The sequence below is a fragment of the Barbus barbus genome (genome assembly GCF_936440315.1).
Source record: "Barbus barbus genome assembly, chromosome: 48".
NCBI classification, from domain to species: Eukaryota; Metazoa; Chordata; class Actinopteri; order Cypriniformes; family Cyprinidae; genus Barbus; species Barbus barbus.
Window position 1 is genome coordinate 21,787,386 of NC_136726.1, and position 12,556 is coordinate 21,799,941.

Here is a 12,556-nt window from a genome sequence, read left to right on the forward strand (position 1 = left end):
TACCAGTCAAAAGGTTTGAACAGTAAGATTTTTTATGTTTTTAAAGACATCTCTTCTGCTCACCAAGCCTGTATTTATTTGATCCAAAGTACAGCAAACCCAGTAAAATTCTGAAATATTTTTGACTATTTAAAATAACTGTTTTCTTTTTGAATATGTTTTAAATGTAGCATAATTTTTTAGCATCCTTTCAGTCACATGAGCCTTCAGAAATCATTCTAATATTCTGATTTGCTGCTCAAAAAACATTTTATTATTATTATAATGTTGAAAACAGCCGAGTAGAATTTTTTCAGATTTCTTTGATGAATAGAAAGTATAGAAATAGAAAGAACAGCATTAAAATAGAAATCTTTTGTAACATTATAAATGTCTTCATCACTTTTGAACAATTTAAAGCATCCTTGCTAAATAAAAGTATTAATTTCTATAATTTATTTCTAAAAATTATACTGACTCCAAGCTTTTGAATGGTTTAATGTATAATGTTACAAAAGCTTTTTATTTCAGATAAATGCTTTCTATTCATCAAAGAATCCTGAAAAAATATGTACTCAACTGTTTTAAATATTAATAATAATAAATGTTTCTTGAGCAGTAAATCTGTATATTAGAATGATTTGATGAAGACTGGAGTAATGATGCTGAAAATACAGCTTTGATCAAAGGAATAAATAATTTTTAAATATATTCAAATAGAAAGCCTTTATTTTAAATGGTAAAAATATTTCACAATATTACTATTTTTGCTGTATTTTGGATCAAATAAATGCAGGCTTCGTGAGCAGAAGAGAATTCTCTTAAAAACATTAAAAATATAACCCTTCAAAAACGTTTGACTGCTAGTTGTTTAGAGCGGTTTTGTACTGTTTTGGCTGGTAAACAGTGAAAATCTGTACATATTTTTCTCCTGATTCAGATAAGATGACTTTTTCTCTGGAGGAAGTGTTATTATGGATTACAGATTCATATTTTGGCCAGAAGCAATGGTCTGAAGTTTAAAATGTCTTGATGGATTTGTTTCTTGCAAACACACAACTTTTGGCTTTAAAAGACATTAACTGATGGACTGGAGTGGTGTGGATTATTGTGGTGTTTTTATCAGCTGTTTGGACTCTCGTTCTGACGGCACCCATTCACTGCAGAGGATCCATTGGTGAGCAAGTGATGTAATGCTACATTTCTCCAAATCTGATGAAGAAATAAACTCATCTACATATTGGATGGCCTGAGGGTGAGCACATTTTCAGCAAATTCTCATTTTTTGGGTGAACTATTCCTTTAATAATTATGTTAAATGACACATTTTACTACACTTGAAATGTCAGTTTTCTGGAGAAACTGAAGTACCTTTGCCTTCATGCCTTTGGAGGAAGTCGTAGCCTAATGGTTAGAGAGTCGGACTCGTAATCCAAAGGTTGCGGGTTCGAGTCCCCGGCCGGCAGGGATTGTAGGTGGGGGGAGTGAATGTCCAGCGCTCTCTCCACCCTCAATACCACGACTGAGGTGCCCTTGAGCAAGGCACCGAACCCCCAACTGCTCCCCGGGCGCCGCAGCACCACCGCTCCGGGTGTGTGTGTGTGTGTGTGTGTGTGTGTGTGTGTGTGTGTGTGTGTGTGTGTGTGTGTGAAATGCAGAGCACGAATTCCGAGTGTGGGTCACCATAGATAAATGAAATTTTATAGATAAATTTTGTTTTATGTCACTTCACTTCATTCTTGCTTCCATTGGTGGTGATTTGGGCGTAAAACATCAAACCCGCAGCCTGTTCTCAGAGCAGTTTATCAAACACTAAAGTTTGCGAGGTGAATTTGCAGTCCAAGCACAATTTCTGTGGCTGTTTCAGAGTTGTTTTTCCAGGAGTCTCCGCGGGTCAACGTGCTCCGGCTCCACAGACCAGAGGAATTCCTAATCTGAGCGCAGCGCCTCGCTTGGGAATGCAGATAATGCCGTAGATTATCAATGACATGTTTATGGTTCAGATTTATATTTCCCCTCTAACAGGCAGTGAATGCTCCTTCTCTTTATGAAAATATATTTATGTCTGCTCACAGTGAAATGGCGCACTGTTGAGCGCAGACCTTCTCGTGGCTTGTGTTGGCGTTTCAGGTTTCTGACGGCCTGTTTTTGTTTTGTGTGTGTGCTGGATGGTTAAATGATGACTAGCGAGGGCTCATAAACTGGGTATTTTAAGTAGCTATCTGAAATGAATGACCCTTTCTGAAAGAAAAACACATATGCATGAAGGGTTGTTTCTGAGAATTTGTGTTAATGTCACATATTGTTTGATGTTTGCTGTTCTTGTCACCTATGTTCTGACCTTTTTGCAAAATGCATTTTATTTTGGATTTTCAAGTATTTATTTAAATATACTTAAAGTATCCTGACTGGGAGAATTTTATGAAGCATGTCCAGGTCATATTTCACCCCAAAATGGGTCATATCTCTTAAAAGGAAAGTGCTCTTCAAGAGAAATTGCTCTTAAAGTGTTAAATCAATTGATCTCTGTCCAGTTAGTGTTAGATGACTGTAAAAGTCAAAGTAAATCTTAAAAATGAAAATGAAAAAATTATTAATATGAAAAGTATAAACATGTATTAAAATGAAAGTATAGGCTAATGAAATATCTAATATAAGAATGAATGTATGTATGAATGAATGAATAAACAAATACAATGAATCTCATAAGAAATTATTTTGCATTAAGACCATTAAAAATGTTTGCATTGTAATGCAGGGATATTATAGTTAACTAAAACTATTTAAGACTAAACTTAATAAAAAATGTAAAATTGAGATTTCCTTCCTTGAAATAAAATAAACTTTAACTGATGTAAAATCAAATATAAAAAATGTAACTTATTTTATTCCAGCAAGTTACCAGAACAGCATTTTACATTTTCATTTAGTTTAACTTGATGTACTAAAACTGAAATAAAAATTAATAAAAACTAAATAAACATTATATATAAATTTTTTTTAAATGACTACAGTTACAAAAAACAACAACAAAATGATTAAAATTGAAGTAAAATTCAAATGAAAAATGAAAATATTATTAATTTATTTATTTATTTAATGCAAAAATATATATTATAACTTGTATACATCAAAGTAGTAATTGTTGCATACTAATTGAAATAAAAAAATATTACAATAATGAAAAAGTAATAACAAATGTCATATTTGTCCAATAGCCAAATGTCAAAATTAATTGAATAAATAATTTATTATGAACATATTTTTTTTATTATAATATACATAGAATTATGACCATAAGATTAATTTAATTTACTTCAAACGGTCTTTCTAATGCTTTTGCATGCAGTAATACGTGCCTTTAGTGTAAACAATAACATTTTGTTAGAAATAATCTTAACATCTCTGAGTGGACTTTAGCCTGATTTTCTTACTGTAAGGGTTAAACAATCTGAGGTTAAGTGCATTACTGGAGCACAATGTTGATTGTTCTTGGATTAACCCCACGCACAGCTTTTTTAGTCAGTAGCCCACTACAGCGCACCACCCAAAATCCAGCAAAACAGCTTCAGATCAATGTCTCTTTGTTTGTAGGTGCTTCAGATGGACGTGAAGTTGGAGAACGTCCTGAAGATCCTGACGGAGCATTTCCAGCCCAAACCTGAGCTGCTGCAGAAACCCAGCCAGTACAGCTCTCGCGTCACCGTCATGAAGCGGCTGGGCGTCAGCATGGATGAGAGCCAGTGACCCGCTCGCCACCAGAACTCACGCTATGCATTGTGGGAAACGCGGTCCGAGAGGAAGAACTTACGTTTCCCGTTTCTGTCTAGAAAGTGAACAGGCGAAGAAGAAGACCCGGATGTCCCTCAGAATCTCCTAAACTGTCCTTCTCTAGTCATTCGATTGGTTTTTATGGTCACCGAGGGACTCAAATTGTGGTGTTTCGAGTCTGTGGGACCCGGTTTTTGCAAACCCAAAACAAAAGTTGAAATCATAAATCACATTTCCAACCACAACACAATCTAGAGCCCGCAGGAACATGAACACGGTGAGAATGTGCTCGGGGAATGAACGCTGTTGATGTATGGCTGTGGTAGGGCTTATCAAAATAGCAAAACACCCATGATAGATTCTAATGAAGTTTAATAGCGCGCTGAGAAAGGAGGCCATTCACGGCTGTTGACGTTTAGACGAGAGCCAAGATTCCCAACAGCCGATCTGTCAGGACTCCAATCGCGTTTTTTCCCTCCGTTCGTTTGAGCGAATCTCTGATTATTTTTCTCATTGGAGATAATTCAGCATCGAAAGGCGAGGTGAGTTTATGGAAAAAGGAAGGATTTTGAAGAAGGATTTGGCATGAATCTGTTCATCCTGGATCTTTTCACCAAACATGTTCGTCTGTTGGCTGTTTGCCTAGTGCTGAATTAACACAGAGGTTATTTTTTTTGTAAAGCAAAAAGCCACAGAGTATGTTACAGTGATGTACAGTAAGGGGTGTTTTTACTCCTAAAACCATGGTAAAATCACTGCAGCTTCAAGTGGCTTATTGCTTTTATGAAATGCCGATGACAAAATATGGAAATGCTCAATATATAGTTGATAAACAATTCAAAAGCTTGATTTTTAAAATGTTTTGAAAGTCTTTTATGCTCAGCAAGGCTGCATTTATTCAATCGAAAATACTGTAAAAAAAAAAATCTAATATTGTTATAATTTAAAAGAACTGTTTGAATATATTTTCAAATGAAATTTATTCATGTGATGCAAAGCCGAATTTTCTGCATCATTACTCCAGTCTTCAGTGTCACATGATAAGAGTTGGGTATTGGGTAATGCAATAATGTAATGCCTTACATTTTAAATGTATGTAATTTGATTACAGTTACTAATGTCATTAAAATTACGTTACTTAAGTTACAAATGTAGTGTTAAAAAAATTAAGTAAAAATCATGTTTTGCGCTTCAGTATGCCCTTTAATAAATCACCGGAGAATGCGAGCTCCTACAACATTTAGATGCAATGAAAGATGCATATTTCAAAATGTTGCAGTCGATTTCACATATTTTAGTCTGGCATTATAGTTTGGGAAAAATTCAACAAGTGAATGTGTACAAGTTTATGTCAGGTAAATTCAAGGTCTATTCCTCACAGCGCATCGTCTTCCAAAAACAAAAAGTAGCCGAGATGAACTTGAATCTTTCATTGTTTACAGAGCTGACATGGACATGGTTTGTGCGTCTCAAGCCTGGTTTCACGCGGATGATTATTGTATAGCATGCTATGTGCGTGGGTGTGATCACATTACAGAGGAAAGACTGTACCTCGCATTGGTTTCATACGGATTATTTTATCAGAGAAAATTTATTTTTTCGACATGACTGACTTCGTTTAAAAGTAGACACTTCAAGCTTTCTTTACATATATTTCTCATGTCTGTGTCAAGTATTCGCTGAGTTTTTGTTCATTTTAGTGACTCGTTTCAGGATGAGATTCGTGGAGACCGACAATGTAGAAAGCTCATACTATTTGTTTTCTTTATTTTACAAAACCCCCCAAAAAAAGTTTTGTTGATATTGCAAGTGTATACAAATAATACTTATGCAATTTTTTAGTCAATATTAAATTAATGAAAGTACTATGAGTTTCACTTTGTAGGTTTGATCATTTGAAAAGTAATTTAAAGTAATTAGTAATCTGATTACTTTTTAAATGCAGTAATCAGTAATGTAATCAAATTACAATTTTAAAGAAGTAATTAGTCATTTGTAGTGGATTACTTTTTTTTGAGTAACTTCCCCAACACTGCACATGATCCTTCAGTAATCATCCTAATATGCCTATTTTGCTGCTCAGGAAACATTTCTGATTATTATCAATGTTGAAAACAGTTAATAGCGGAAATCAGGTTATATTTTGTGGTTAGGATTCTATTTAAACTAACAGCATTTATTTGAAATATGCATCTTTTGTAACATTAAAAATGAATACAAGTATTCATTTCTTGAAAAAAAAAAAATCTTACTGACCCAGTTTTTTTAACGGTAGTGTAATTAACATAATATTTATATATTATATAAAACATTTTTAAAATGTAAATGTAAAATTAATGCTATAAATATTACATGTAAGCATTTATACATAATAAAAATTCTTCCAAACAATAAAAATTGTATAATACATAATATGCGGTAATGGGTGTCTATTTAATTATTAAAATATATTTTAACACTTACCCTTAATTGTTCTACACAGCAAGAGCTGAAAATGGAATTTTATGGCTAGATAAGCTTGTATTTTTGTCTTGGAAGCTCAAAGACAAGCACTGTATCTGATAAAATGAGTTATACGCCTGCTGCTGACACGACTGTACAGTTTTATAAAGAATAAGCCGTGTAAATATTGTAGCAATGCCTTATATGTCTGTCCTTGCAGTGCTGATAGTTTGGATTCATATTCTGCTGGAATGATGAACTGTGATCTGTTGTAATCATTCGTGGTGTAAATAAAATTGAATTCTGTATCATGTTGCATTCTGGCATCACGCGAGAGTACCTGTCACATGTCATGTGTTACCGATTAAAGTCTGGAGACTCAAAGTTGGTGGAGAAAGTGAAAATGACATGTTTCCATTGGCTTACTTCTCTTCATTTCTCCGCACCTACTCATTCGAAGGCCAAAATATACCGTCTGGTTACGGGCCGTGAAGATCTGTACGTTTGCTTTTGTCTCGCTGTTTTCGCTCGCTGACGGGACCTTGAAAGAGAAGTGGAGTCGTCTACAGGCCCAGCTGTGTACAAGAGAGACACTGTCGGTCTTTCATCTGAGAGTCTGTATGCTTTGAGAAGACCGTTTGATGTCAGAGCTCAATCGTCCGCTATTGGAAAAGCATTAGGGATGCAAACGGCGAAGTTCACCGCTCCAGAGCACATGGACCCGGCTGATGATTGATTCACTGTTCTGCCTGCTTAACATCTTTCAAGGCTAAAAACATGCTCATATTTCCTTCTTTCTCGTTCAAAGGTCTAAGAATAAACTGTGATCATTGCATTCCTGCAAGCATTTGGTGTAATGTTACTATTAGGAGCATCTGTGTATATATATATATATATATATAGGTTTTGTAGCCATAAACTCATGCATGCTTTGTACTATAGTAAAAACAAGACATTTTATATCTGAGAAACTAATAATTAATGTTTAGTACGTTATTAAAATCTATTTGTGAACAGAGTATTAATAATAAACATGGTCTAAACATTCTTAGATGCGTAGCATTCGTCATGTTATAGTTTGGGAAAAATAGCTATTAATTTCGGTTTTAGTTATTTTAGTACTTCAAGTTAAACTAAAATGAAATGATAAATGATGGCTTGAAACTATAGCTGAAATAAAATTATTTTAAGATTTTTTAATTTTTTTTAGTTAACGTTATTATTAATAATATTCTATGATTTTTGTATTTTTATACTATAAAAAAAACTTTTTTTATTTTTTATTTTATTATATATTTTATCTTTTGTTTTAGTGAACGAAAATAATCAGGTTTTCCACTCCTGTCGGTTGATTGTTAAAACAGAAGTTTGCCAAAAACCCACCTCCTCCATAACGGGGCCTGTTTGACCTGATGACAGGCCTGAGCCGTGTGCCCATTACTGGGGGGCCACCTGTGGCCCCAGGGCCCCGTGAGGAGCAGTGGTGCCCTATGAAAGCAGATATTGGTATGAACAGGTGTGCGGCGGGGGACGTGGGCAGCTGCGCCTCGTGGCTTCTAGAAATAGCAGCGAGAAGCAAACAGTTGCATCGGCGGCTGTTGTGTTTAACGGAGAGGCAACGGTGACCAGTCCATCAGACCAGAGTTTACATTTATATATATTCATCTAAAGCGACTTATAAATGAGAAATACAACAGATTCATCATAAAGAGGCAAACAAACACAAGAGGTAAAACACAATAAGACAAAGTTTCAGAGTTGCTGACCCTCTTTCTTAAAAGATAAAGTGCCAATTTTAAATGACTAAACTCATAGCCTGATTTATTCTTATTTATTCAGAAAATTAAAAAAGAAATTATATATTAATTTTAAAAAGTAAAAAAGGTGTATATAAAATAAAGTATGCAATTTTATACATCTCTATATTAAAAAGAAAAATTATATATTTAATATATAAATGATACAATTTTATACAAATTGTATATAAATATAAAATGTAAATGTGTGTGTATATATAAGGAGGAAAGAGCAAAAATATACAATAGATTTTTGATTGAGAAAAACATACCTCAGTGTTTTATTTTGCTTTCTTCAGTTTTTTTGTTTTGTTTTTTTAACTGACCAGGCTTCCATCCACGTAATTTTTTTGTGAATTTTGGGGTAGGCCTATTGCATTTAAAATATTCTGGACAGAAACACCAAGATGCAAATCAATTTTCCCCAATGCTTATAAAATATATACATCCTCATTTTAGGTGGAGTAGTGTTCATTAACTAATTTAGTTTTGCAAGAATATAAATAAGCTGAAAGTCTGTTGTTTTTAAATGTGCTATATAAATAGACTAGACTAGACTAAACGTGGAAAGCACATTTATAAATTCCTATATGTGTGTCAAAAAAGTCATGTGACTGATGATTGGCATGAAGATCAGGGTCAAGTTCAGGGTCTTTTTTTGGATTTTATTATATATAACTACAACTTCCATTTACATTTCAGTTTGCACTCAATTTCTCTGAAGTTTTCTTGACACACTATTGGCTATATAAAAAAAATTGCGTATTTTCTGCATTAGTAAGAATGGCCTAAAATATTGTAGCAGTGACGACCAGCCAAAGCGACTGTCTGCAGACCGTGTCTGTCCTCATGCCAGATCTGCTGTAGCTCTACCAGCTGCGGGAATGTGGATTGAAGCATATTATGTTGTTATTGGGCAAACGTCTGGGCTCGGGGATGCGCACACACACACACACACACACACCAGAGTGTGCATGTGCATGTCCAGCTGCTGCTGTTAAAGCCCTTTAAATCTCGAAGAGAAGGCCAATCATCAGCTTCTGAAGGACATGATATAGCCTAAGTCCTAAACATCACAGATCAGAGCTGCTAAAAAGTAAGATTGGCTACATTAGGGATTGGAATCAACAACTGGTTGGTCTCCATTGCTATTTTTACTACTTTGGAAAGTAGTGAAAACAATAAATAAATCTTATATGGTTTATGTGTTATATAAATATTAATTTATTTGTTGAAATTTATATATTTTATTTATTGTATGATACATTTATTTATATAAATATTTTTACAATATATATTCAGCAATATAATAGAAATATAAAATAATAATATATAATTTAATAAATAATATTCATAATTCTATTAAATAATAATAATGATAATAATTTTAGATTAGAAGTATTCACATCATAATATATAATTACTCATTTTATTTATGTTTATATGTAAAAAAAAAAGTTGCTATGTGTGTGTTAGAAAAATATTTAATGATGTATTTATCATACAAATTAAAAATATATATTACATATAAACATTTAAAAATAGCCAATTAAAACTATATTATTAAAAATGGTAATAGTAAAATATGTAGTATATATAAAAAATATAGTAAAATATTATATATATATATATATATATGATAAATATTGTTTAATAGTAAATAGTTTAATCGGCGAATAACTATTGTTTAATAATAAATATGTAATTAGAAATTATATAAATATTTACTTCTTTAAAAGAATTTATGATTTTTTACAATTATAATTATTTTTATTTTTTTATTTATAATTAATTATTGGCTGGAAATATCATCACAGTCTGTGAAAAGCATCCAATAAATTTATAAAAAATTTAGGCCTATAGAATATAGCATTATGTGTAGTTAACACTAGATAGTCATATTATACATATCATATAATAGGCTACTTATATTAATCTTAATTAAATATGTGTCCATGTGTAAACATTTATTTATTTGTTTTTGAGAAAATGCTTCAGAAGTTTTATAAAATGTCAGTCACTCTAGATATTATACGCACTGTCTGAACCAAACTCATCTGAGTGACATTAATATTTTCTTTGGAATGTCCAATGAAAAGTCTTCATTAACATGTCATCTGGGCATAATGAGGTTTTGAGGTATCAGCAGCCCTCACGCATAGCTGAGCAGATTAGCACAGGACGGATAATGAAGGCCGTTCAGAGCCGAGCTCGGGCTCCAGGTCTGGGCCTGCACGCTTCAGGAACGCGAGCTGATAAAAGCCTTTGACTGGCTGCAGGTGCTCGTCTAATGAAGGCTGCGACATCTGTGGCCCTGTGCCGCTGCTATCTGTAGATATGAGATATGGTGTGATTACTTAGCGCTCGATTCTGTTTTAGTTGATATGTATGTTTTAGCCACTAAAAGCCTTAAATGGAAATATGTGTATATGTTTAATATTCAAATATTGTTTGTATGCAGCCGGTGACAGATATTCTCTGTTCCAAAATATAGTAAGCTGCCATATTTTCTACTTACTACATAGGCAACTGTCTTCTAAGGATCTGTTTACTCTGTTTCCTAAACATGCACTAGAGACAGACGTCTTTATTGAGCTTGCATCTTTTGCAGCGTTTCACGCATGACACTGGATAATAAAAAGTGGATGCACAAGTTAAAAGTAGGCTAGTTCAGTTTTTAAAAGTGTTTTATCCACTGCCTCGTGTTTTAAATGCAAAAAAAACCGTGTTCTATGTGGCACTGTTTTTCTATAGTTTTTGCACTTGTGTTTTGCTTCTTTTGCAGGGTCTCGCACCATATTTTTAGAATGCAGTGTCCAGCTGAAAAATAGTTCAGCTTTTAAAATAACGTGTCTAGACTGTTTTTTGTTTTGTTTTTCTGCTGACATGTATCTCACGTTTTTAAATGCAAAAACATGTTCTGTCTTACCAACCTGATCTCACGGCAATTCGTGCATATTTTACGAGATGGCTAATTCATACGAATTCGTATGACCTCACTCTTTGAAAGCGTTTTGCTAAATCGTACGTATTTTTTGCGAGTTCCCCAGTTCATATGAATTTGTACAAATGACCTACCCCTAATCCCCGCCCTAAATCTACCCGTCACTGGGGTTTAGACAAATCGTACAAAATCGAACGAGTGAAGTCGTACGATTTCGCACAAATTAGCCACCTCGTAAAATACGTACGAATTGTTCATTAGAGTTGGTCGTCTTACCCTTCTCTCACATCTTTTTCAGCATCTCATGCATGAGCGACATGTTTTAAAACACCTTATCAAGCAAAAAGTGGTTACACTTTTTAAAAACATGTCTCTAGGCCTTGCAGGGCAGTGGAATATTTTTTTAAAAACTTGCATCTTGCGCTTTTCCATTTCCTTTTTTTTTTCTGCATAAACATGCTAGATGGATGACCGTTGAGTTTGCATCCTGCATTTCAGCATTTTAAAAAACATGACGCTCAAGTTAAAAGTAGCTCAGTGTTTTTAAAACGTGTCTCTAGACCTTGCATTTTTAAAATTTGCATAACTCTGCGCACCCTGTTCGTGCACACATTATATGTCATCAGCGCGTTCATTACGCTATTGCAGAACGAGCGATAATGAAGGATTGTATGCTTTCAAAGCTAGCTTGCTGTTGCGAACCTCTCCAAAATCACCTACCCTACCTTTAATATTTTGTATTAGATTTGTTGTTATTAACCAACTTTCTTCACTAACTAAATTAAACTAAATTAAAATGGGCAACTATATAGCTGAAATAAGTTATCTATCTATCTATCTATCTATCTATCTATCCATCCATCCATCCATCCATCCATCCATCCATCCATCCATCCATCCATCCATCCATCCATCCATCCATCCATCCATCCATCCATCTATCATCTATACTGTGTGTGTATATATATATATATATATATACAATTTTAAATGTTTAAGTAATGAAAATGTTTTTCGTGGTTTTAGTTAAGGATAAAAACACTGGTCTTTTGTTATTAATCGCAAAATTGTGTTCTGTCCTGCAATGCTTTCCCATTGTTTATTATAAATGCGTGGTGCTCCTTTTAAACAAATTTCCACTTATGATGAACTCCTGTCTCCTGTTTTTGTTCAGCAGAAAAGCACATTCTGTCTGTGAATGGCCCCTGAATCAGTATGCTAATATATATTCACTTAGTGTACTGTCTTCTAAGTGACTTCCTATGGCACGAAGTTGTTGCCTATGTAGAGCAAAGTGCAATGGAGGCTTGACTCGTTATTAATTTCAATGGAGTTTAATGTAAACGTATTGCAACATGCTGTTGAGCATTAAAATACATGACACACAAATGTATTTTTCAATGCAAAAACAGTCATCTTGGATGCATTTTTTGAGCTTGTTGTCGTGCATACTGGGATTATATTATTCCACTTGTCTTTTTAATGAATGATTTTCTTTATGCCATTACAGTACATGTCTGGTGCTGTAATAGTGCTTTTGATGTGGACTTGCCATCTTGTGGCCTTTACTTGTGCATGTCCCGTCCTCACGAGCGCCACCTGTAGGGCCGAGGTACCTCATCGA

General features: G+C 33.9%; 2 protein-coding genes across 2 annotated transcripts in view; one reads left to right on the forward strand and one right to left on the reverse strand.

The window, feature by feature from the left end:
• kcnq1.2 (potassium voltage-gated channel, KQT-like subfamily, member 1.2) overlaps window positions 1-4,895 on the forward strand; it is a gene marked incomplete at its 5' end in the record, with an annotated part of 176,228 nt that extends 171,333 nt beyond the window's left edge. Inside the window, one exon of the mRNA XM_079412507.1 lies at window positions 3,574-4,895. Within this exon, the coding sequence (XP_079268633.1) occupies window positions 3,574-3,726 (153 nt within the window). The 3' untranslated portion in view covers window positions 3,727-4,895. The remainder of the gene's footprint in view (window positions 1-3,573) is intronic.
• The window catches only part of avpr1aa (arginine vasopressin receptor 1Aa), a 552,460-nt gene that overhangs the window by 8,453 nt on the left and 531,451 nt on the right, over window positions 1-12,556 (reverse strand). The window lies entirely within an intron of this gene.